Source organism: Motacilla alba, chromosome 27, assembly GCF_015832195.1.
Source record: "Motacilla alba alba isolate MOTALB_02 chromosome 27, Motacilla_alba_V1.0_pri, whole genome shotgun sequence".
Taxonomy (NCBI): domain Eukaryota; kingdom Metazoa; phylum Chordata; class Aves; order Passeriformes; family Motacillidae; genus Motacilla; species Motacilla alba.
In genome coordinates this window covers 2,179,328-2,200,364 of record NC_052042.1, presented here as the reverse complement: position 1 = coordinate 2,200,364, position 21,037 = coordinate 2,179,328, and the positions used below count along the sequence as shown (strand labels likewise).

Sequence of the window (21,037 nt, the reverse complement as noted above, 5' to 3'; positions counted from 1 at the left end):
GCCAGAGCTCCCACGTTGTCATTCAGCCTCCTGCTGTGCTGGTGACCCTGCCCGGCCCCATCCTCAGCTCCTCCCCACAGAACACCGCCGTGGGATCCTCCACCTCTGCTGCTGTTGGCAGCATCCTCAGCTGTGAGGGCGTGCCCATCAGCTCTGGGGGCTTTGACATCTCCTGCATCACCAACTGCTATGGTGGCAGCAGATGCTGTCGTCCCTGCTAAAGATGCTGCTGGCAACTTCCTCTGGCAAGAACCTCCAAGAGCTCGGAACGTGAGATGGAATGAAGTCAGAACGTAACACATCAGATTTAGAACTTCGGGAAAATGTTTCCTTCTTCTCCTCCTCTCAATTTTCTCTTCCCTTCCTTTCCTGTCACCACCACTCCATGCCAGCCTAGTGGGACCTGTTGGCTTCCTTCCCTCGGCCATCCAGGATGTCAGACATGCCGCTGCATCTTAGTGGCTGACCTTGGGTGACCTCTGTGAGCCTCAATATTTTCTTCTTTTGACTCAATAAACTTTCTTTTGCATTCAAAACTTGGCCTCTGATTCCCGCTTCTTTCTGTGACAACTCTTCCAGTTTGCTCAATTGGAGAAAGGGTGGAGGAAGCATAGCGCTGCAATCCCTGCAACTTTCGTTGAGCAGTTTTGTTCAGTTCAATTATATTTGTTTCCTTGCCCTTAGAGCTGACTAAGGTGCTCCTCACTCTGAGAGTGGTGAGGCATTGTATTAAATTGCCCAGAATGGTTTTGATGCCCCAAGCCCGGAAGGCTGCGAGACCAGGCTGGACACAGCTTGGAGCAAGCTGGTTCAGTGGGTGGCATCAGTGCCCACCTGTGGAGCGCGGGAGGACAAGAAAGAAATGGCCTTGAAATTGCCTTCCTGCCCAAACCATGTCTAATGACATCTGCTTTCACAGAGGCATCAGCAGTGTGACAAATGTGCTCAGTGTTGGGCAGTGCTGAGTCCCCTTTGGAGACGCTGGACTTGACTCAGTCTGAGCTGCCTGGAGCCACTGGACTCTTGTCACAGAGCCCATTTCTGCAGCCTGAGTTCCAAAGTGAACCCTCATGAGCAACCATGACACAGGAGGAAGCCCTGCTTCCTGGGAAATTGCCAGCCATCACTTCCTGGGGGAAGGAGGCCATAAATTGATTTTCTTTCCCAGTGTACTTCTGCATGCAGAATCTTTCCCTTTTGCTTTAGCAAACTACCTCCTATCAAGCTTCACGTTGTTATCAGCTTGGTTTTATCTTGTCTTAGTGCCAGAGAAAAGGGATTGAAATGGCATCTTGCTGGGCACCATCCATCCAGCCGAGGGCCAGCGAGCACAGCTTGGAGTCCAGACCAGGGCAAGAGCAGCAACGAGCTGCAGTAGCAGGCATGGAGTGCTGACCAAAGGGAGACCTAAAAAGGAGAAGCAAGACCACAAAGAATACCTTATGTTCCCTATGGATTCCCAAAATGGGCCGGGAAAACAGGCTGCACGTGAAAACTCATGGGAGGTCACAAAAGGGATGCGGGAGAGATGGGCAGGGACACAGGAAGAACGAGAGTGATGCCCTGAGTGCTTTGCCACAAAGAAAGCCACAGGAATGACACAGGTTCAGGTCATGTGCCGGCATGGAATGCCACCAGGCCATGATCCGAGCATTCTACCTACTCTGATGTGTTTACATCCTGGAAATACTTGGATCTCTCCTCCTCACACTTGAAGGTGTCTTCAGATAGGAATGCACAGGGCAGAAGGCAGGAAATAGAGGCTGCAGTGCAGGAAACCAGGACACAGCCCCTACCATTAACCGGGATGGTGCACATTTGACATGAGCTGGTCAGAAAATTAGGACTTCCACGAAGCTTCCTCTGGGCCTGAGGAAAGGCAGGACTGCTATAAAAGGCAGCCCAAGTCTCTGCTCTCTCATCCACTTCTCTCACCTCCTCCTCCTCCTCAGGAATCAGGTGAGTGCGAAGCCTCGTCTCCTCTTCCTCCTGCTGTTGCTGTTTCAAGGCCAGCTCTTGCCTGCCTGGAGGTCTCAGCTGAGGGGGGCTGTCATAGCGCAGGGCTGGGAGCTGCTTGTGCTGGGAGAGGGCAGGGCAGAGAAGGTCTTGTGCAGACAGAGAGAGGCTGGCACTTGGCTGAGCTGGCTCCTGGGCTTTGAGCTGGGCAGTGCAATGTGGGCCAGGAGGTGCCTTGGCTGCAGGGTGTTTGGGTGCAGTGCTGCTTCTCATGTGTCCTCACTTTGTGCTTCTCCCTGCCCTCTGTGCCAGGTGCACCTGTGAGCCCGAGCCATGTCCTGCTGCCAGCCCTGTGACCCTTGCTGCCAGCCCTGCGGCCCCTGCCCGCTGGCCAGCAGCTGCAATGAGTGCTGTGTCAGGCAGTGCCAGAGCTCCCACGTTGTCATTGAGCCGCCTGCTGTGCTGGTGACCCTGCCCGGCCCCATCCTCAGCTCCTCCCCACAGAACACCGCCGTGGGATCCTCCACCTCTGCTGCTGTTGGCAACATCCTCAGCTGTGGCGGAGTGCCCATCAGCTCTGGGGGCTTTGACATCTCCTGCATCACCAACTGCTATGGTGGCAGCAGTTGCCGTCCCTGCTAAAAATGCTGCTGGCAACATCCTCGGGCAAGAACATCCACAACCTCAGAACGTGGAGCTGCATTGAAGATAGACCTTTGGAACAATGGATTTGTGCCCTTGGTTCACTGCTGGTTTCTTCCGCTCTCTTCCCTTGCCTTCCCTTCCTGTCAGCACCACCCAATGCCAGCCTAGTGGGACCTGTTTGCCTCCCTCCATCCCTCTGCTGGCCAGGCAAATGGACACCCCCACTGCATCCCACTGGCTGCTCCTGGTGTCCTCTTTCAGCTACCTCCTTTCCTCCTTAGATTCAATAAAGTTGTTTTGCATCCAAACCTGGTCCTCTGCTTTCTCCATCCATGTGTGGCACCTCTTCCATTCACCTCACCTCAAAAGGCAGAGTAAGCTGTGGGTGGACACTCCGTGGGGGCCTTGACTTTGTGCCTTTTCTCTTGGAGCTCCCAAACACATCCCTGGCTTCCCCAAAACAATGATCCTCAGGGGAAGAAGATGTCAAATGGGGACAGGAGTGGGAAATGGGAAACAGTGTTGCCTTAGGATAGTCCACAACCTTTTCTCTTCAAACACCTCCCTCACATTAGCATTCTGCCCTGCTCTAAGTGCACAGGCTGAGCTGAATTGTGTCACAGGATCAACTGAGCTTGGGCACAGAACAAAAACCAAAACCATCCTCCCACCATGTTGAGGCTGCCAAGGTTTCCCATTCTGGATGTGGGAGAAGATAAACTCTCCCATCTTCGGGCCTCCACCTCCCACATGTAGACAAATGTTTTCCTCCACTTGACTCGTTCTTTTTGATGGCATCATTTCCCACAGCTTCTGGCTCAGGACAAAACCCACTTTAGCCACAGGACTCCCCCATCCCCACAAAGCCATGAGAACCATATCACACCAAACCAACTCCATGAGGCAGGAGCAAGGACTCTGAGAAACAGCTGAGGGCCCCAAGGCTGTCTGGAGGTGGCATCAAAGGCATGGCCTGGGTTTGGGACTGTCCTTGAGAGATGTGGGTGCCGTGGCTCTCTCCAGGTTCCTGCAGAGAAGGAACTGGGGGCTGAGTGTGGCTGAGTGGCCGGCACTGCTGGCCAGGGAAGGCCCTACAGGGCGGGCAATGGCCGGGCTGAGAGCTCAGCTCAGGCTCAGCTGGCGACACTGAGCCAGGGCACTGACACACTGCCAGCCTGCCCAGGTGTGCTCAGAGATGAGCCCAGACGCACAGAGCCCAGCACACGGGCACAGGCACACGGGCAGGCGGGTTGCGCACAAGTGCCCTGCCCTGTGCACAACCATCCCCGTGCAGGCCAGAGGCTCTCAGGGGCTGCTCCCACCAGGGCACGGGCACAGGCGTGTGCAGACACTGGCACACACTGGGCCACAGCCACACTGCCAGGCACGGTATTGAGGGGGAGCTCCCGGGGCAGAGGCCTGACGAAGGGATGGGACTGAGGAGATGCTGGGGAGCTCCCAGCCAGAGCAGATTCTGGCAACACCAAGCACGACAGAAGCTCAGGCAGCAGTGCTACAGGAGTCTCATGCACTGGGAAGGCTGAGGAGGAAGGCAAAGAGGTTTTACCTCAAGGGCAAGGCATGAACGAGAGCCGTTGGGTGATGAGCCAAAGACTGGAGGGCTGGCAGCACATGAGGCACTTCCAGTCAGCAGGAACAGAAAAGATCCCCAAGAATGCCTCAGGCTGGCATTACCTGCTTCCTTGTGATCCCTTCTGCAGATAGTTCATGTGTTCAGGGCACATCCTTGCTCCCAGGAATCATGGAATCTTGCATACCAGCACTCAGAAGAAGTGTCCCTGAGGCAATGGCAATGAGCTAAGCCAGGAAATGCAAAGTCAGTGTAGAGGGAAAATCCAACTCCTGCCACAGCATTCCCAGAGATCTTTCCATTCATTTGGGATCGTGCAGGAATATCGTCACTTACGCAGCACAAACTGTGGGCCCTGAGGCACTGTGGGGCCAGGATAAAAGGCAGCCTAGCTGGTGGCTCTCTCAACCACTTCTGTCACCTGCAGCTCCTTGGGAACCAGGTGAGTTGGAAGCCCCTTTCTCCTCCACCCTCTCCAAGACAGCATTGACAATTCTGGCCCTGGTTCCTGCTCCTTGCTCCTCTGGGGGTGTTCTGCAATGGTGGCGGTGTGGGCAGAGGGGAGGGCGTGTGTTCTGGCCAGAGGCTGAGGCTGGGCTGAGGGGCTGATTTTCATGCAGGTTAGGCAGGAGCAGAGCTGGGGCTGGCTGAGCTGGGAAGGAGCGTGCTGGGCTCAGGCAAAGGATGCCCAGGTTGGGCCTGCAGAGCGTGCAGCTTGGCAGGCAGCAGGGGCCTTGTGCTGCTGGGGGAGCCTTGCGGGCTGTGTCTCAGGTGTGCGTGTGCTCTGCTTCCTCCCAGCCCTCTGTGCCAGGTGCAGCGCCAGGCTCGAGACATGTCCTGCTCTGAGAAGTGCCAGCAGTGCCAGCCCTGCGACCCTTGCTGCCGGTCCTGCGGCCCCTGCCCGCTGGCCAGCAGCTGCAATGAGTGCTGTGTCAGGCAGTGCCAGAGCTCCCACGTTGTCATTCAGCCTCCTGCTGTGCTGGTGACCCTGCCCGGGCCCATCCTCAGCTCCTCCCCACAGAACACCGCCGTGGGATCCTCCACCTCTGCTGCTGTTGGCAGCATCCTCAGCTGTGAGGGAGTGCCCATCAGCTCTGGGGGTTTTGACATCTCCTGCATCACCAGCTGCTATGGTGGCAGCAGATGCTGTCGTCCCTGCTAAAGATGCTGCTGGCCACATCCTCTGGCAAGAACCTCCTAGAGCTCGGAATGTGAGATGGAATGAAGTCAGAACTTAACACATCAGATTTAGAACTTCGGGAAAATGTTTCCTTCTTCTCCTCCTCTCAATTTTCTATTCCCTTCCTTTCCTGCCACCACCACTCCATGCCAGCCTAGTGGGCCCTGTTGGCTTCCTTCCCCCGGCCATCCAGGATTTCAGACATGCCGCTGCATCTTAGTGGCTGACCTTGGGTGACCTCTGTGAGCCTCAATATTTTCTTCTTTTGACTCAATAAACTTTCTTTTGCATTCTAAACTTGCCTCTGGTTTCTGCTTCTTTCTGTGACAACTCTTCCAGTTTGCTCAATTGGGAAAAGGGTGGAGGAAGCATAGCGCTGCCATCCCTGCAACTTTCTTTGAGCAGTTTTGTTCAGTTCAATTATATTTGTTTCCTTGCCCTTAGAGCTGACTAAGGTGCTCCTCACTCTGAGAGTGGTGAGGCATTGTATTAAATTGCCCAGAATGGTTTTGATGCCCCAACCCTGGAAGGCTGCGAGACCAGGTTGGACACAGCTTGGAGCAAGCTGGTTCAGTGGGTGGCATCAGTGCCCACCTGTGGAGCGCGGGAGGACAAGAAAGAAACGGCCTTGAAATTGCCTTCCTGCCCAAACCATGTCTAATGACATCTGCTTTCACAGAGGCATCAGCAGTGTGACAAATGTGCTCAGTGTTGGGCAGTGCTGAGTCCCCTTTGGAGACGCTGGACTTGACTCAGTCTGAGCTGCCTGGAGCCACTGGACTCTTGTCACAGAGCCCATTTCTGCAGCCTGAGTTCCAAAGTGAGCCCTCATGAGCAACCATGACACAGGAGGAAGCCCTGCTTCCTGGGAAATTGCCAGCCATCACTTCCTGGGGGAAGGAGGCCATAAATTGATTTTCTTTCCCAGTGTACTTCTGCATGCAGAATCTTTCCCTTTTGCTTTAGCAAACTACCTCCTATCAAGCTTCACGTTGTTATCAGCTTGGTTTTATCTTGTCTTAGTGCCAGAGAAAAGGGATTGAAATGGCATCTTGCTGGGCACCATCCATCCAGCCGAGGGCCAGCGAGCACAGCTTGGAGTCCAGACCAGGGCAAGAGCAGCAACGAGCTGCAGTAGCAGGCATGGAGTGCTGACCAAAGGGAGACCTAAAAAGGAGAAGCAAGACCACAAAGAATACCTTATGTTCCCTATGGATTCCCAAAATGGGCCGGGAAAACAGGCTGCACGTGAAAACTCATGGGAGGTCACAAAAGGGATGCGGGAGAGATGGGCAGGGACACAGGAAGAACGAGAGTGATGCCCTGAGTGCTTTGCCACAAAGAAAGCCACAGGAATGACACAGGTTCAGGTCATGTGCCTGCATGGAATGCCACCAGGCCATGATCCGAGCATTCTACCTACTCTGATGTGTTTACATCCTGGAAATACTTGGATCTCTCCTCCGCACACTTGAAGGTGTCTTCAGATAGGAATGCACAGGGCAGATGGCAGGAAATAGAGGCTGCAGTGCAGGAAACCAGGACACAGCCCCTACCATTAACTGGGATGGTGCACAATTGACATGAGCTGGTCAGAAAATTAGGACTTCCACAAAGCTGCCTCTGGGCCTGAGGCAGGGCAGGACTGCTATAAAAGGCAGCCCAAGTCTCTGCTCTCTCATCCACTTCTCTCACCTCCTCCTCCTCCTCAGGAATCAGGTGAGTGCGAAGCCTCTTCTTCTGCTGCTGCTTCAAGAGCAGCTCTTGCCTGGCTGGAGGTCTCAGCTGAGAGGGGCTGTCAGAGCACAGGGCTGGGAGCTGCTTGTGCTGGGAGAGGGCAGGGGAGAGAAGGTCTTGTGCAGACATAGAGAGGCTGGGACATGGCTGAAGTGGCTCCTGGGCTTTGAGCTGGGCAGTGCAATGTGGGCCAGGAGGTGCCTTGGCTGCAGGGTGTTTGGGTGCATTGCTGATTCTCATGTCTCCTCACTTTGTGCTTCTCCCTGCCCTCTGTGCCAGGTGCACCTGTGAGCCCCAGCCATGTCCTGCTGCCAGCCCTGCGACCCTTGCTGCCAGCCCTGCGGCCCCTGCCCGCTGGCCAGCAGCTGCAATGAGTGCTGTGTCAGGCAGTGCCAGAGCTCCCACGTTGTCATTGAGCCGCCTGCTGTGCTGGTGACCCTGCCCGGGCCCATCCTCAGCTCCTTCCCACAGAACACTGCTGTGGGATCCTCCACCTCTGCTGCTGTTGGCAACATCCTCAGCTGTGGCGGAGTGCCCATCAGCTCTGGGGGCTTTGACATCTCCTGCATCACCAACTGCTATGGTGGCAGCAGATGCCGTCCCTGCTAAAGCTGCTGGCAGCATCCTTGGGCAAGAACCTCCACAACCTCAGAACGTGGAGCTGCATTGAAGACGGATCTTTGGAACAATGGATTTGTGCCCTTGGTTCACTGCTGGTTTCTTCCGCTCTCTTCCCTTGCCTTCCCTTCCTGTCAGCACCACCCAATGCCAGCCTAGTGGGACCTGTTTGCCTCCCTCCATCCCTCTGCTGGCCTGGCAAATGGACACCCCCACTGCACCCCACTGGCTGCTCCTGGTGTCCTCTTTCAGCTACCTCCTTCCCTCCTTAAACTCAATAAAGTTGTTTTGCATCCAAACCTGGCCCTCTGCTTTCTCCTTCCATGTGTGGCACCTCTTCCATTCACCTCACCTCAAAAGGCAGAGGAAGCCGTGGGTGGACACTCCGTGGGGGCCTTGACTTTGTGCCTTTTCTCTTGGAGCTCCCAAACACATCCCTGGCTTCCCCAAAACAGTGATCCTCAGGGGAAGATGATGTCAAATGGTGACAGGAGTGGGAAATGGGAAACAGTCATGCCTTGGGATAGTCCACAACCTTTTCTCCTCAAACACCTCCCTCACATTAGCATTCTGCCCTGCTCTAAGTGCACAGGCTGAGCTGAATTGTGTCACAGGATCAACTGAGCTTGGGCACAGAACAAAAACCAAAACCATCCTCCCACCATGTTGAGGCTGCCAATGTTTCCCATTCTGGATGTGAGAGAAGATAAACTCTCCCATCTTCAGGCCTTCACCTCCCACACGTAGCCAAATGTTTTCCTCCACTTGACACATTCTTTTTGATGGCATCATTTTCCACAGCTTCTGGCACAGGACAAAACCCACTTTAGCCACAGGACTCCCCCATCTCCACAATGCCATGAGAACCATATCACACCAAACCAACTCCATGAGGCAGGAGCAAGGACTCTGCAAAACAGCTGAGGGCCCCAAGGCTGCCTGGAGGTGGCATCAAAGGCATGGCCTGGGTTTGGGACTGTCCTTGAGAGATGTGGGTGCTGTGGCTCTCTCCAGGTTCCTGCAGAGAAGGAACTGGGGGCTGAGTGTGGCTGAGTGGCCGGCACTGCTGGCCAGGGAAGGCCCTACAGGGCGGGCAATGGCCGGGCTGAGAGCTCAGCTCAGGCCCAGCTGGGGACACTCAGCCAGGGCACTGACACACTGCCAGCCTGCCCAGGTGTGCTCAGAGATGAGCCCAGACGCACAGAGCCCAGCACACGGGCACAGGCACACGGGCAGGCGGGTTGCGCACAAGTGCCCTGCCCTGTGCACAACCATCCCCGTGCAGGCCAGAGGCTCTCAGGGGCTGCTCCCACCAGGGCATGGGCACAGGCGTGTGCAGACACTGGCACACACTGGGCCACAGCCACACTGCCAGGCACGGTATTGAGGGGGAGCTCCCGGGGCAGAGGCCTGACGAAGGGATGGGACTGAGGAGATGCTGGGGAGCTCCCAGCCAGAGCAGATTCTGGCAACACCAAGCAGGACAGAAGCTCAGGCAGCAGTGCTACAGGAGTCTCATGCACTGGGAAGGCTGAGGAGGAAGGCAACGAGGTTTTACCTCAAGGGCAAGGCATGAACGAGAGCCGTTGGGTGATGAGCCAAAGACTGGAGGGCTGGCAGCACATGAGGCACTTCCAGTCAGCAGGAACAGAAAAGATCCCCAAGAATGCCTCAGGCTGGCATTACCTGCTTCCTTGTGATCCCTTCTGCAGATAGTTCATGTGTTCAGGGCACATCCTTGCTCCCAGGAATCATGGAATCTTGCATACCAGCACTCAGAAGAAGTGTCCCTGAGGCAATGGCAATGAGCTAAGCCAGGAAATGCAAAGTCAGTGTAGAGGGAAAATCCAACTCCTGCCACAGCATTCCCAGAGATCTTTCCATTCATTTGGGATCGTGCAGGAATATCGTCACTTACGCAGCACAAACTGTGGGCCCTGAGGCACTGTGGGGCCAGGATAAAAGGCAGCCTAGCTGGTGGCTCTCTCAACCACTTCTGTCACCTGCAGCTCCTTGGGAACCAGGTGAGTTGGAAGCCCCTTTCTCCTCCACCCTCTCCAAGACAGCATTGACAATTCTGGCCCTTGTTCCTGCTCCTTGCTCCTCTGGGGGTGTTCTGCAATGCTGGCGGTGTGGGCAGAGGGGAGGGCATGTGTTCTGGCCAGAGGCTGAGGCTGGGCTGAGGGGCTGATTTTCATGCAGGTTAGGCAGGAGCAGAGCTGGGGCTGGCTGAGCTGGGAAGGAGCGTGCTGGGCTCAGGCAAAGGATGCCCAGGTTGGGCCTGCAGAGCCTGCAGCTTGGCAGGCAGCAGGGGCCTTGTGCTGCTGGGGGAGCCTTGCGGGCTGTGTCTCAGGTGTGTGTGTGCTCTGCTTCCTCCCAGCCCTCTGTGCCAGGTGCAGCGCCAGGCTCGAGACATGTCCTGCTCTGAGAAGTGCCAGCAGTGCCAGCCCTGCGACCCTTGCTGCCGGTCCTGCGGCCCCTGCCCGCTGGCCAGCAGCTGCAATGAGTGCTGTGTCAGGCAGTGCCAGAGCTCCCACGTTGTCATTCAGCCTCCTGCTGTGCTGGTGACCCTGCCCGGGCCCATCCTCAGCTCCTCCCCACAGAACACCGCCGTGGGATCCTCCACCTCTGCTGCTGTTGGCAGCATCCTCAGCTGTGAGGGAGTGCCCATCAGCTCTGGGGGTTTTGACATCTCCTGCATCACCAACTGCTATGGTGGCAGCAGATGCTGTCGTCCCTGCTAAAGATGCTGCTGGCAACGTCCTCTGGCAAGAACCTCCTAGAGCTCGGAATGGGAGATGGAATGAAGTCAGAACTTAACACATCAGATTTAGAACTTCGGAAATTGTTTCCTTCTTCTCCTCCTCTCAATTTTCTATTCCCTTCCTTTCCTGTCACCACCACTCCATGCCAGCCTAGTGGGACCTGCTGGCTTCCTTCCCCTGGCCATCCAGGATGTCAGACATGCCGCTGCATCTTAGTGGCTGACCTTGGGTGACCTCTGTGAGCCTCAATATTTTCTTCTTTTGACTCAATAAACTTTCTTTTGCATTCAAAACTTGGCCTCTGATTCCCGCTTCTTTCTGTGACAACTCTTCCAGTTTGCTCAATTGGAAAAAGGGTGGAGGAAGCATAGCGCTGCAATCCCTGCAACTTTCGTTGAGCAGTTTTGTTCAGTTCAATTATATTTGTTTCCTTGCCCTTAGAGCTGACTAAGGTGCTCCTCACTCTGAGAGTGGTGAGGCATTGTATTAAATTGCCCAGAACGGTTTTGGATGCCTCAAGCCCGGAAGGCTGCGAGACCAGGCTGGACACAGCTTGGAGCAAGCTGGTTCAGTGGGTGGCATCAGTGCCCACGTGTGGAGCGCGGGAGGACAAGAAAGAAACGGTCCTGAAATTGCCTTCCTGCCCAAACCATGTCTAATGACATCTGCTTTCACAGAGGCATCAGCAGTGTGACAAATGTGCTCAGTGTTGGGCAGTGCTGAGTCCCCTTTGGAGACGCTGGACTTGACTCAGTCTGAGCTGCCTGGAGCCACTGGACTCTTGTCACAGAGCCCATTTCTGCAGCCTGAGGTCCAAAGCGAGCCCTCATGAGCAACCATGACACAGGAGGAAGCCCTGCTTCCTGGGAAATTGCCAGCCATCACTTCCTGGGGGAAGGAGGCCATAAATTGATTTTCTTTCCCAGTGTACTTCTGCATGCAGAATCTTTCCCTTTTGCTTTAGCAAACTGCCTCCTATCAAGCTTCATGTTGTTATCAGCTTGGTTTTATCTTGTCTTAGTGCCAGAGAAAAGGGATTGACAGAGCATCTTGCTGGGCACCATCCATCCAGCCGAGGGCCAGCGAGCACAGCTTGGAGTCCAGCCCAGGGCAAAAGCAGCAACGAGCTGCAGAAGCAGGCATGGAGTGCTGACCAAAGGGAGACCTAAATAGGAAAAGCAAGACCACAAAGAATACCTTATGTTCCCTATGGATTCCTAAAATGGGCCGGGAAAACAGGCTGCACGTGAAAACTCATGGGATGTCACAAAAGGGATGCGGGAAAGATGAGCAGGGACACAGGAAGAACGAGAGTGATGCCCTGAGTGCTTTGCCACAAAGAAAGCCACAGGTATGACACAGGTTCACATCATGTGCCTGCATGGAATGCCACCAGACCATGATCCGAGCATTCTACCTACTCTGATGTGTTTACATCCTGGAAATACTTGGATGTCTCCTCTGCACACTTGAAGGTGTCTTCAGACAGGAATGCACAGGGCAGAAGGCAGGAAATAGAGGCTGCAGTGCAGGAAACAAGGACACAGCCCCTCCCATTAACCGGGATGGTGCACATTTGACATGAGCTGGTCAGAAAATTAGGACTTCCACAAAGCTGCCTCTGGGCCTGAGGCAAGGCAGGACTGCTATAAAAGGCAGCCCAAGTCTCTGCTCTCTCATCCACTTCTCTCACCTCCTCCTCCTCCTCAGGAATCAGGTGAGTGCGAAGCTTCTTCTCCTCTCCTCTGCTGCAGCTGTTTCAAGAGCAGCTCTTGCCTGTCTGGAAGTCTCAGCTGAGAGGGGCTGTCATAGCGCAGGGCGGGGAGCTGCTTGTGCTGGGAGAGGGCAGGGGAGAGAAGGTCTTGTGCAGACAGAGAGAGGCTGGCACTTGGCTGAGGTGGCTCCTGGGCTTTGAGCTGGGCACTGCAATGTGAGCCAGGAGGTGCCTTGGCTGCAGGGTGTTTCGTGCATTGCTGCTTCTCATGTGTCCTCACTTTGTGCTTCTCCCTGCCCTCTGTGCCAGGTGCACCTGTGAGCCCCAGCCATGTCCTGCTGCAAGCCCTGCGACCCTTGCTGCCAGCCCTGCGGCCCCTGCCCGCTGGCCAACAGCTGCAATGAGTGCTGTGTCAGGCAGTGCCAGAGCTCCCACGTTGTCATTGAGCCTCCTGCTGTGCTGGTGACCCTGCCCGGCCCCATCCTCAGCTCCTTCCCACAGAACACCGCCGTGGGATCCTCCACCTCTGCTGCTGTTGGCAACATCCTCAGCTGTGGCGGAGTGCCCATCAGCTCTGGGGGCTTTGACATCTCCTGCATCACCAACTGCTATGGTGGCAGCAGATGCCGTCCCTGCTAAAGCAGCTGGCAACATCCTCGGGCAAGAACATCCACAACCTCAGAACGTGGAGCTGCACTGAAGATGGATCTTTGGAACAATGGATTTGTGCCCTTGGTTCACTGCTGGTTTCTTCCGCTCTCTTCCCTTGCCTTCCCTTCCTGTCAGCACCACCCAATGCCAGCCTAGTGGGACCTGTTTGCCTCCCTCCATCCCTCTGCTGGCCAGGCAAATGGACACCCCCACTGCACCCCACTGGCTGCTCCTGGTGTCCTCTTTCAGCTACCTCCTTCCCTCCTTAGACTCAATAAAGTTGTTTTGCATCCAAACCTGGTCCTCTGCTTTCTCCTTCCATGTGTGGCACCTCTTCCATTCACCTCACCTCAAAAGGTAGAGTAAGCTGTGGGTGGACACTCCGTGGGGGCCTTGACTTTGTGCCTTTTCTCTTGGAGCTCCCAAACACATCCCTGGCTTCCCCAAAACAGTGATCCTCAGGGGAGATGATGTCAAATGGTTACAGGAGTGGGAAATGGAAAGAGCAGAGCCTTGGGATAGTCCACAACCTCCTCTCTTCAAACACCTCCCTCACACTAGCATTCTGCCCTGCTCTAAGTGCACAGGCTGAGCTGAATTGTGTCACAGGATCAACTGAGCTTGGGGACAGAACAAAAACCAAAACCATCCTCCCACCATGTAGGAGACTGTGTCAGTTTCCCATTCTGAATGTGAGAGAAGATAAACTCTCCCATCTTCGGTCCTCCACCTCCCACACGTAGCCAAATGTTTTCCTCCACTTGACACGTTCTTTTTGATGGCATCATTTCCCACAGCTTCTGGCTCAGGACAAAACCCACTTTAGCCACAGGACTCCCCCATCACCACAAAGCCATGAGAACCATATTACACCAAACCAACTCCATGAGGCAGGAGCAAGGACTCTGCAAAACAGCTGAGGGCCCCAAGGCTGCCTGGAGGTGGCATCAAAGGCATGGCCTGGGTTTGGGACTGTCCTTGAGAGATGTGGGTGCCGTGGCTCTCTCCAGGTTCCTGCAGAGAAGGAACTGGGGGCTGAGTGCGGCTGAGTGGCCAGCACTGCTGGCCAGGGAAGGCCCTACAGGGCGGGCAATGGCTGGGCTGAGAGCTCAGCTCAGGCCCAGCTGGGGACACTCAGCCAGGGCACTGACACACTGCCAGCCTGCCCAGATGTGCTCAGAGATGAGCCCAGACGCACAGAGCCCAGCACACGGGCACAGGCACACGGGCAGGCGGGTTGCGCACAAGTGCCCTGCCCTGTGCACAACCATCCCCGTGCAGGCCAGAGGCTCTCAGGGGCTGCTCCCACCAGGGCACGGGCACAGGCGTGTGCAGACACTGGCACACACTGGGCCACAGCCACACTGCCAGGCACGGTATTGAGGGGGAGCTCCCGGGGCAGAGGCCTGACGAAGGGATGGGACTGAGGAGATGCTGGGGAGCTCCCAGCCAGAGCAGATTCTGGCAACACCAAGCAGGACAGAAGCTCAGGCAGCAGTGCTACAGGAGTCTCATGCACTGGGAAGGCTGAGGAGGAAGGCAACGAGCTTTTACCTCAAGGGCAAGGCATGAACGAGAGCCGTTGGGTGATGAGCCAAAGACTGGAGGGCTGGCAGCACATGAGGCACTTCCAGTCAGCAGGAACAGAAAAGATCCCCAAGAATGCCTCAGGCTGGCATTACCTGCTTCCTTGTGATCCCTTCTGCAGATAGTTCATGTCTTATGACCACACTGGCACATCCTTGCTCCCAGGAATCATGGAATCTTGCATACCAGCACTCAGAAGAAGTGTCCCTGAGGCAATGGCAATGAGCTAAGCCAGGAAATGCAAAGTCAGTGTAGAGGGAAAATCCAACTCCTGCCACAGCATTCCCAGAGATCTTTCCATTCATTTGGGATCGTGCAGGAATATCGTCACTTATGCAGCACAAACTGTGGGCCCTGAGGCACTGTGGGGCCAGGATAAAAGGCAGCCTAGCTGGTGGCTCTCTCAACCACTTCTGTCACCTGCATCTCCTTGGGAACCAGGTGAGTTGGAAGCCCCTTTCTCCTCCACCCTCTCCAAGACAGCATTGACAAGTCTGGCCCTTGTTCCTGCTCCTTGCTCCTCTGGGGGTGTTCTGCAATGGTGGCGGTGTGGGCAGAGGGGAGGGCGTGTGTTCTGGCCAGAGGCTGAGGCTGGGCTGAGGGGCTGATTTTCATGCAGGTTAGGCAGGAGGAGAGCTGGGGCTGGCTGAGCTGGGAAGGAGCGTGCTGGGCTCAGGCAAAGGATGCCCAGGTTGGGCCTGCAGAGCCTGCAGCTTGGCAGGCAGCAGGTGCCTCTTGCTGCTGGGGGAGCCTTGCGGGCTGTGTCTCAGGTGTGCATGTGCTCTGCTTCCTCCCAGCCCTCTGTGCCAGGTGCAGCGCCAGGCTCAAGACATGTCCTGCTCTGAGAAGTGCCAGCAGTGCCAGCCCTGCGACCCTTGCTGCCGGTCCTGCGGCCCCTGCCCGCTGGCCAGCAGCTGCAATGAGTGCTGTGTCAGGCAGTGCCAGAGCTCCCACGTTGTCATTCAGCCTCCTGCTGTGCTGGTGACCCTGCCCGGGCCCATCCTCAGCTCCTCCCCACAGAACACCGCCGTGGGATCCTCCACCTCTGCTGCTGTTGGCAGCATCCTCAGCTGTGAGGGAGTGCCCATCAGCTCTGGGGGCTTTGACATCTCCTGCATCACCAGCTGCTATGGTGGCAGCAGATGCTGTCGTCCCTGCTAAAGATGCTGCTGGCCACATCCTCTGGCAAGAACCTCCAAGAGCTCGGAACGGGAGATGGAATGAAGTCAGAACTTAACACATCAGATTTAGAACTTCGGGAAATTGGTTCCTTCTTCTCCTCCTCTCAATTTTCTATTCCCTTCCTTTCCTGTCACCACCACTCCATGCCAGCCTAGTGGGACCTGCTGGCTTCCTTTCCCCGGCCATCCAGGATGTCAGACATGCCGCTGCATCTTAGTGGCTGACCTTGGGTGACCTCTGTGAGCCTCAATATTTTCTTCTTTTGACTCAATAAACTTTCTTTTGCATTCAAAACTTGGCCTCTGCTTTCCGCTTCTTTCTGTGACAACTCTTCCAGTTTGCTCAATTGGGAAACGGGTGGAGGAAGCATAGCGCTGCAAACCCTGCAACTTTCTTTGAGCAGTTTTGTTCAGTTCAATTATATTTGTTTCCTTGCCCTTAGAGCTGACTAAGGTGCTCCTCACTCTGAGAGTGGTGAGGCATTGTATTAAATTGCCCAGAATGGTTTTGATGCCCCAAGCCCGGAAGGCTGCGAGACCAGGCTGGACACAGCTTGGAGCAAGCTGGTTCAGTGGGTGGCATCAGTGCCCATGTGTGGAGCGCGGGAGGACAAGAAAGAAACGGTCTTGAAATTGCCTTCCTGCCCAAATCATGTCTAATGACATCTGCTTTCACAGAGGCATCAGCAGTGTGACAAATGTGCTCAGTGTTGGGCAGTGCTGAGTCCCCTTTGGAGACGCTGGACTTGACTCAGTCTGAGCTGCCTGGAGCCACTGGACTCTTGTCACAGAGCCCATTTCTGCAGCCTGAGTTCCAAAACGAGCCCTCATGAGCAACCATGACACAGGAGGAAGCCCTGCATCCTGGGAAATTGCCAGCCATCACTTCCTGGGGGAAGGAGGCCATAAATTGATTTTCTTTCCCAGTGTACTTCTGCATGCAGAATCTTTCCCTTTTGCTTTAGCAAACTGCCTCCTATCAAGCTTCATGTTGTTATCAGTTTGGTTTTATCTTGTCTTAGTGCCAGAGAAAAGGGATTGACAGAGCAGCTTGCTGGGCACCATCCATCCAGCCGAGGGCCAGCGAGCACAGCTTGGAGTCCAGCCCAGGGCAAGAGCAGCAACGAGCTGCAGAAGCAGGCATGGAGTGCTGACCAAAGGGAGACCGAATAGAGGAGAAGCAAGACCACAAAGAATACCTTATGTTCCCTATGGATTCCCAAAATGGGCCGGGAAAACAGGCTGCACGTGGAAACTCATGGGATGGCACAAAAGGGATGCGGGAGAGATGGGCAGGGACACAGGAAGAACGAGAGTGATGCCCTGAGTGCTTTGCCACAAAGAAAGCCACAGGAATGACACAGGTTCAGGTCATGTGCCTGCATGGAATGCCACCAGGCCATGATCCGAGCATTCTACCTACTCTGATGTGTTTACAACCTGGAAATTCTTGGATCTCTCCTCCGCACACTTGAAGGTGTCTTCAGATAGGAATGCACAGGGCAGAAGGCAGGAAATAGAGGCTGCAGTGCAGGAAACCAGGACACAGCCCCTACCATTAACCGGGATGGTGCACAATTGACATGAGCTGGACACAAAATTAGGACATCCACGAAGCTGCCTCTGGGCCTGAGGCAAGGCAGGACTGCTATAAAAGGCAGCCCAAGTCTCTGCTCTCTCATCCACTTCTCTCACCTCCTCCTCCTCCTCAGGAATCAGGTGAGTGGGAAGACTCTTCTTCTGCTGCTGCTTCAAGGCCAGCTCTTGCCTGGCTGGAGGTCTCAGCTGAGAGGGGCTGTCGTAGCGCAGGGCTGGGAGCTGCTTGTGCTGGGAGAGGGCAGGGGAGAGAAGGTCTTGTGCAGACAGAGAGAGGCTGGCACTTGGCTGAGGTGACTCCTGGGCTTTGAGCTGGGCAATGCAATGGGGGCCAGGAGGTGCCTTGGCTGCAGGGTGTTTGGGTGCAGTGCTGCTTCTCATGTCTCCTCACTTTGTGCTTCTCCCTGCCCTCTGTGCCAGGTGCACCTGTGAGCCCCAGCCATGTCCTGCTGCCCCAAGTCCTGCGACCCTTGCTGCCAGCCCTGCGGCCCCTGCCCGCTGGCCAGCAGCTGCAATGAGTGCTGTGTCAGGCAGTGCCAGAGCTCCCACGTTGTCATTCAGCCTCCTGCTGTGCTGGTGACCCTGCCCGGGCCCATCCTCAGCTCCTTCCCACAGAACACCGCCGTGGGATCCTCCACCTCTGCTGCTGTTGGCAACATCCTCAGCTGTGGCGGAGTGCCCATCAGCTCTGGGGGCTTTGACATCTCCTGCATCACCAACTGCTATGGTGGCAGCAGTTGCCGTCCCTGCTAAAGCTGCTAGTAACATCCTTGGGCAAGAACCTCCACAACCTCAGAACGTGGAGCTGCATTGAAGATGGATCTTTGGAACAATGGATTTGTGCCCTTGGTTCACTGCTGGTTTCTTCCGCTCTCTTCCCTTGCCTTCCCTTCCTGTCAGCACCACCCAATGCCAGCCTAGTGGGACCTGTTTGCCTCCCTCCATCCCTCTGCTGGCCAGGCAAATGGACACCCCCACTGCACCCCACTGGCTGCTCCTGGTGTCCTCTTTCAGCTACCTCCTTCCCTCCTTAGATTCAATAAAGTTGTTTTGCATCCAAACCTGGCCCTCTGCTTTCTCCTTCCATGTGTGGCACCTCTTCCATTCACCTCACCTCAAAAGGTGCAGGAAGGCGTGGGTGGACACTCCGTGGGGGCCTTGACTTTGTGCCTTTTCTCTTGGAGCTCCCAAACACATCCCTGGCTTCCCCAAAACAGTGATCCTCAGGGGAAGATGATGTCAAATGATGACAGGAGTGGGAAATGGGAAACAGTCATGCCTTGGGATAGTCCACAACCTTTTCTCCTCAAACACCTCCCTCACATTAGCCTTCTGCCCTGCTCTAAGCGCACAGGCAGAGCTGAATTGTGTCACAGGATCAACTGAGCTTGGGCACAGAACAAAAACCAAAACCATCCTCCCACCATGTTGGCGGCCGCCAATGTTTCCCCTTCTGAATGTGGGAGAAGATAAACTCTCCCATCTTCGGGCCTCCACCTCCCACACGTAGCCAAATGTTTTCCTCCACTTGACTCGTTCTTTTTGATGGCATCATTTCCCACAGCTTCTGGCACAGGACAAAACCCACTTTAGCCACAGGACTCCCCCATCTCCACAATGCCATAAGAACCATATCACACCAAACCAACTCCATGAGGCAGGAGCAAGGACTCTGAGAAACAGCTGAGGGCACCAAGGCTGCCTGGAGGTGGCATCAAAGGCATGGCCTGGGTTTGGGACTGTCCTTGAGAGATGTGGGTGCTGTGGCTCTCTCCAGGTTCCTGCAGAGAAGGAACTGGGGGCTGAGTGTGGCTGAGTGGCCGGCACTGCTGGCCAGGGAAGGCCCTACAGGGCGGGCAACGGCTGGGCTGAGAGCTCAGCTCAGGCCCAGCTGGGGACACTGAGCCAGGGCACTGACACACTGCCAGCCTGCCCAGGTGTGCTCAGAGATGAGCCCAGACGCACAGAGCCCAGCACACGGGCACAGGCACACGGGCAGGCGGGTTGCGCACAAGTGCCCTGCCCTGTGCACAACCATCCCCGTGCAGGCCAGAGGCTCTCAGGGGCTGCTCCCACCAGGGCACGGGCACAGGCGTGTGCAGACACTGGCACACACTGGGCCACAGCCACACTGCCAGGCACGGTATTGAGGGGGAGCTCCAGGGGCAGAGGCCTGACGAAGGGATGGGACTGAGGAGATTCTGGGGAGCTCCCAGCCAGAGCAGATTCTGGCAACACCAAGCAGGACAGAAGCTCAGGCAGCAGTGCTACAGGAGTCTCATGCACTGGGAAGGCTGAGGAGGAAGGCAACGAGCTTTTACCTCAAGGGCAAGGCATGAACGAGAGCCGTTGGGTGATGAGCCAAAGACTGGAGGGCTGGCAGCACATGAGGCACTTCCAGTCAGCAGGAACAGAAAAGATCCCCAAGAATGCCTCAGGCTGGCATTACCTGCTTCCTTGTGATCCCTTCTGCAGATAGTTCATGTCTTATGACCACACTGGCACATCCTTGCTCCCAGGAATCATGGAATCTTGCATACCAGCACTCAGAAGAAGTGTCCCTGAGGCAATGGCAATGAGGTAAGCCAGGAAATGCAAAGTCAGTGTAGAGGGAAAATCCAACTCCTGCCACAGCATTCCCAGAGATCTTTCCATTCATTTGGGATCATGCAGGAATATCGTCACTTACGCAGCACAAACTGTGGGCCCTGAGGCACTGTGGGGCCAGGATAAAAGGCAGCCTAGCTGGTGGCTCTCTCAACCACTTCTGTCACCTGCTGCCCCTTGGGAACCAGGTGAGTTGGAAGCCCCTTTCTCCTCCAGCCTCTCCAAGACAGCATTGACAATTCTGGCCCTTGTTCCTGCCCCTTGCTCCTCTGGGGGTGTTCTGCAATGGTGGCGGTGTGGGCAGAGGGGAGGGCGTGTGTTCTGGCCAGAGGCTGAGGCTGGGCTGAGGGGCTGATTTTCATGCAGGTTAGGCAGGAGCAGAGCTGGGGCTGGCTGAGCTGGGAAGGAGCGTGCTGGGCTCAGGCAAAGGATGCCCAGGTTGGGCCTGCAGAGCATGCAGCTTGGCAGGCAGCAGGGGCCTTGTGCTGCTGGGGGAGCCTTGCGGGCTGCGTCTCAGGTGTGCATGTGCTCTGCTTCCTCCCAGCCCTCTGTGCCAGGTGCAGCGCCAGGCTCGAGACATGTCCTGCTCTGAGAAGTGCCAGCAGTGCCAGCCCTGCGACCCTTGCTGCCGGTCCTGCGGCCCCTGCCCGCTGGCCAGCAGCTGCAATGAGTGCTGTGTCAGGCAGTGCCAGAGCTCCCACGTTGTCATTGAGCCGCCTGCTGTGCTGGTGACCCTGCCCGGCCCCATCCTCAGCTCCTCCCCACAGAACACTGCCGTGGGATCCTCCACCTCTGCTGCTGTTGGCAGCATCCTCAGCTGTGAGGGCGTGCCCATCAGCTCTGGGGGCTTTGACATCTCCTGCATCACCAGCTGCTATGGTGGCAGCAGATGCTGTCGTCCCTGCTAAAGATGCTGCTGGCAATGTCCTCTGGCAAGAACCTCCTAGAGCTCGGAACGGGAGATGGAATGAAGTCAGAACTTAACACATCAGATTTAGAACTTCGGGAAAATGTTTCCTTCTTCTCCTCCTCTCAATTTTCTCTTCCCTTCCTTTCCTGTCACCACCACTCCATGCCAGCCTAGTGGGACCTGCTGGCTTCCTTTCCCCGGCCATCCAGGATGTCAGACATGCCGCTGCATCTTAGTGGCTGACCTTGGGTGACCTCTGTGAGCCTCAATATTTTCTTCTTTTGACTCAATAAACTTTC

General features: G+C 55.7%; 1 protein-coding gene and 3 pseudogenes across 1 annotated transcript; all 4 read left to right on the top strand.

Annotated features, from left to right (window-relative positions):
• The first annotated feature begins 1,823 nt into the window (after window positions 1-1,823).
• LOC119712147 lies at window positions 1,824-2,598 on the top strand (annotated as a pseudogene).
• Window positions 2,599-6,955: 4,357 nt separating this feature from the next.
• On the top strand, window positions 6,956-7,878 carry LOC119712145 (annotated as a pseudogene).
• A 4,192-nt stretch (window positions 7,879-12,070) lies between these two features.
• Window positions 12,071-13,111, top strand: LOC119712152 (annotated as a pseudogene).
• A 7,266-nt stretch (window positions 13,112-20,377) lies between these two features.
• LOC119712149 (feather keratin Cos2-2-like) lies at window positions 20,378-20,825 on the top strand. The gene has a single exon (XM_038163061.1). The coding sequence runs from the start codon at window positions 20,407-20,409 to the stop codon at window positions 20,734-20,736; it is 330 nt and encodes a 109-aa protein (XP_038018989.1). The 5' UTR covers window positions 20,378-20,406; the 3' UTR covers window positions 20,737-20,825.
• The last annotated feature ends 212 nt before the right edge of the window (window positions 20,826-21,037 follow it).